The sequence below is a fragment of the Eurypyga helias genome, unplaced genomic scaffold (assembly GCF_000690775.1).
Source record: "Eurypyga helias isolate BGI_N326 unplaced genomic scaffold, ASM69077v1 scaffold3404, whole genome shotgun sequence".
Lineage (NCBI taxonomy): Eukaryota > Metazoa > Chordata > Aves > Eurypygiformes > Eurypygidae > Eurypyga > Eurypyga helias.
Window position 1 is genome coordinate 78,195 of NW_010245460.1, and position 2,883 is coordinate 81,077.

General features: G+C 48.5%; 1 protein-coding gene across 1 annotated transcript in view; it reads right to left on the bottom strand.

Moving 5' to 3' along the window:
* Nucleotides 1-2,877, bottom strand: part of OTOL1 (otolin 1) — a 3,818-nt gene extending 941 nt beyond the window's left edge. The window contains exons 1-3 of the mRNA XM_010150062.1: nt 2,526-2,877; nt 1,087-1,176; nt 87-159 (exon numbers count right to left, since the gene is read on the bottom strand). Coding sequence (XP_010148364.1) covers nt 87-159; nt 1,087-1,176; nt 2,526-2,877 — 515 coding nt within the window. The remainder of the gene's footprint in view (nt 1-86; nt 160-1,086; nt 1,177-2,525) is intronic.
* Between the last annotated feature and the right edge of the window lie 6 nt (nt 2,878-2,883).

Sequence of the window (2,883 nt, forward strand, 5' to 3'; positions counted from 1 at the left end):
GCTTGCTTTGGAGATGGAGGGGCATCACCAACAGCAAAGGGAAAGGTCAGTGCAATATTCCAGGATTTCCCAGCCCATGTTACGTACCTTGCTGCCCAGGTTTGCCTGGGTAACCGGGGTTTCCACTTACTCCTCTCTCGCCTTGCTCCCCTTTGCCTCCTAGGACATTTCACCATTAATATACTGGTGGTGGTGGTGTCTGCAGCACAGCAATCGTTACACAGAAGGGGACTGGTACCATTTTGCATGTGGCCCTCACCTCATTAATAAAAAAGACATGAGCAATGTGTGTTTTCAAGAAATGCTTTCAGAAACCTCGGCTGAATCTCACAGCACCAAGCACCATCACGCAGACAACTGCACCTCACTCAGAGGTTGGATTTCTGACTCTAATCAGCGCCTCATTAGGAGGCGGTTGCTGCTGTTTAATGGCAAGATGGAGATGAAAGCTCTGCGTTTCTCACTCCAGAATTGCCAGAAGTCCTCTTCAAGAAGTGAATCAAAGCCCAAGTGACTCCAAGTCCCTGCAGTGACTGAACAGCGCAGCACGCTGCTGCTGGGACCCCCACTACCAGCTGCACCGTGTGTTTCTCCGCCACCAAAGGCAGCGGCAGGATGCTACCCATGGTGTGTGGCAGCAGGACGGAGCTGCTCCAGGCCTGGAATGAGGGGCAGGTTTCTTTTTGGTTACTACTGATGGATAATAATTGCTCTCCAATTTAGCTGCAATGATTTTGCCTGAGATACGTACACTGAAATGCAGCTTCTGTGCCTGTGTGGAGGTTCCATGGTGGTTTTTTCCTACATATGTCCCTAATCCAAAGCAAATCGAACTCGGTTTTTAAACTCCCATTCCAAACACGAATTTCGAGTGAGATCTTTATGAGCAGCTGCTCTTGTACCACCTGAGCATATGTTAACACCATCTGAGTTATTGTCCCTGCACTAACACCAGCTAAATCTCTCAAGGTGTCAGTCCATATCAGCTACCCCCTTCCCTTTGAAAAATATTTTTTCCTGTAATTTTGTTGTATACAATGAGGAAAAGAGCATCGGGTTTTGGAATGAGCAGTTAGTGTGCTTTACCTCTTTCTCCTTTAGAACCTTTTGGACCTTGAGGACCTGGGGTTCCTGGTAGACCTTGCAGACCAGCATCTCCCTTCTCCCCCTTGGGACCTGTAACAAAATCACATCGATAAAATTATCTTAGCAAATCAAACACTTAACTTTATAAAGAAAATTTATGGTAATAACTAAGCAACAGGGCATTGAGGAATGCACGTACAGCAAACTGTCACCAGCACCGTGGGAAAAGGTGGGTATTTTATTTGACATCATACAACCAATGCAAAGAAAACATGAGAGAAAGGGGTTTGGCCCGAGCCCGGCTCCCTTATGCCCTGCCAGCAGTGGCACGAAAGGTAAGGGGTGGCAGGGGCAGCGCCGCACTGCTCGTGCTGAGATTAGTGAGGTGCGTGCTCGCAGGTCAGGCACGCAAGTCCCCAGCCTTTGTCTTTCAGCTACTGCAATCCCCAAATCTTGCCGCTTTGCATTCCACTCTTGGCTGTGTTGAAGACTTTTTCAAGCCAATTTTCAGCTGCCTCAGAGCCACAGGAGCTCAGACATTCATAAAACATCAGAAGTAATCTGTCTTTAATATCTGAGCACATCTAAGGAGCTCCCATAGCTTCATAATTGCCCCTCTCCTTAAAAAGAATTAAGTCTGCAAATATGAAAGTGGAACCTGACAGAAAGCTCCGTGCTGCATAAAGGGTGGGTTGAAAGGCAAGAAAGCTGGCTTCAATCTCTTTTTTACTTTTTCATCCACTTGGGAATCTAGAGGCTCCCAGGACACATTTGAGAGCAGACTATGGCAGCTTCAGCCATCACAATACAGCCCATTTGACACAAGGACTTTTCCACCAACACCCAAGAGACGTATGAGTGCCAAATCCCTCTGCAGCCACTGTAATTTCCATTAGCCAATCCCTCCCGAGCTATGGGAAGTGAAAATCCCTGGAGTACATTGTATTAAAAGAAAATTATTTCATGATTTTACCACCTTCCCTCAGACAAACAATTTCTATCTCCAATATTAGTGCTATTAAAGTGAACATTTGCAGAATAATGCAGTACTCATCACAGCAGGATTAGAACTAGGCACTCTATAGATGTGTATTTTAGCAGTAGAAAAAAAGAGACAAAAGTATTTCCTATAAAATGTATAGGTGCTCTATACAGAGCTGTCTCTTGTGAGAGCAAGTGTACATTTTAAAATGTTAACTTCTTCAGAATTCATGTCTGACGTCCAATCTTGATCTCCCTCTTTCAGTTTAAACGCATAACCCCTTCTCCTGTCACTCCCTGCCCTTGTAAAAAGCCCCACTCCCCAGCTTTCTTGTAGCCCCCCCCAGGCACTGGAAGGTGCTCTAAGGTCTCCCCAGAGCTTCCTCTTCTCCCAGCTGAAAAGCAGGAGGTTCCTTGACACTGTTTACGCACTTTAGCTGAGAGAGGCAGCACTATACCTGGGGGTCCCTGCTCCCCCGGCCGCCCCTGGGGCCCTGCGGCAGGCGGGCAGCAGTCACAGCAGTTGAAGAAGAAGTCGGCTGCGTCAAGTGTGTAGTTCTCGAAGGGGAAGAGTGTGGTGGCCCCTTGGGCCGCGGGGTTCGGGGTGGGTAACTCGGCTCTGCCCGATGCTGCCAGGAACGGGCTTTTCCCCGCGAGAGGGGTGAGGGGGCTGTGAGAGGCACCACTGCCCACCAGCTCTAAGGTCTTCATCTTCGTGTACTTCACAGCTGGGGTCACCTTCACTCCCGCATGCACGGCGGTTACAGCCAGCATCACAAGCGCCAAGACGGGCCCGGGTGTGCTCCACATGTTGGC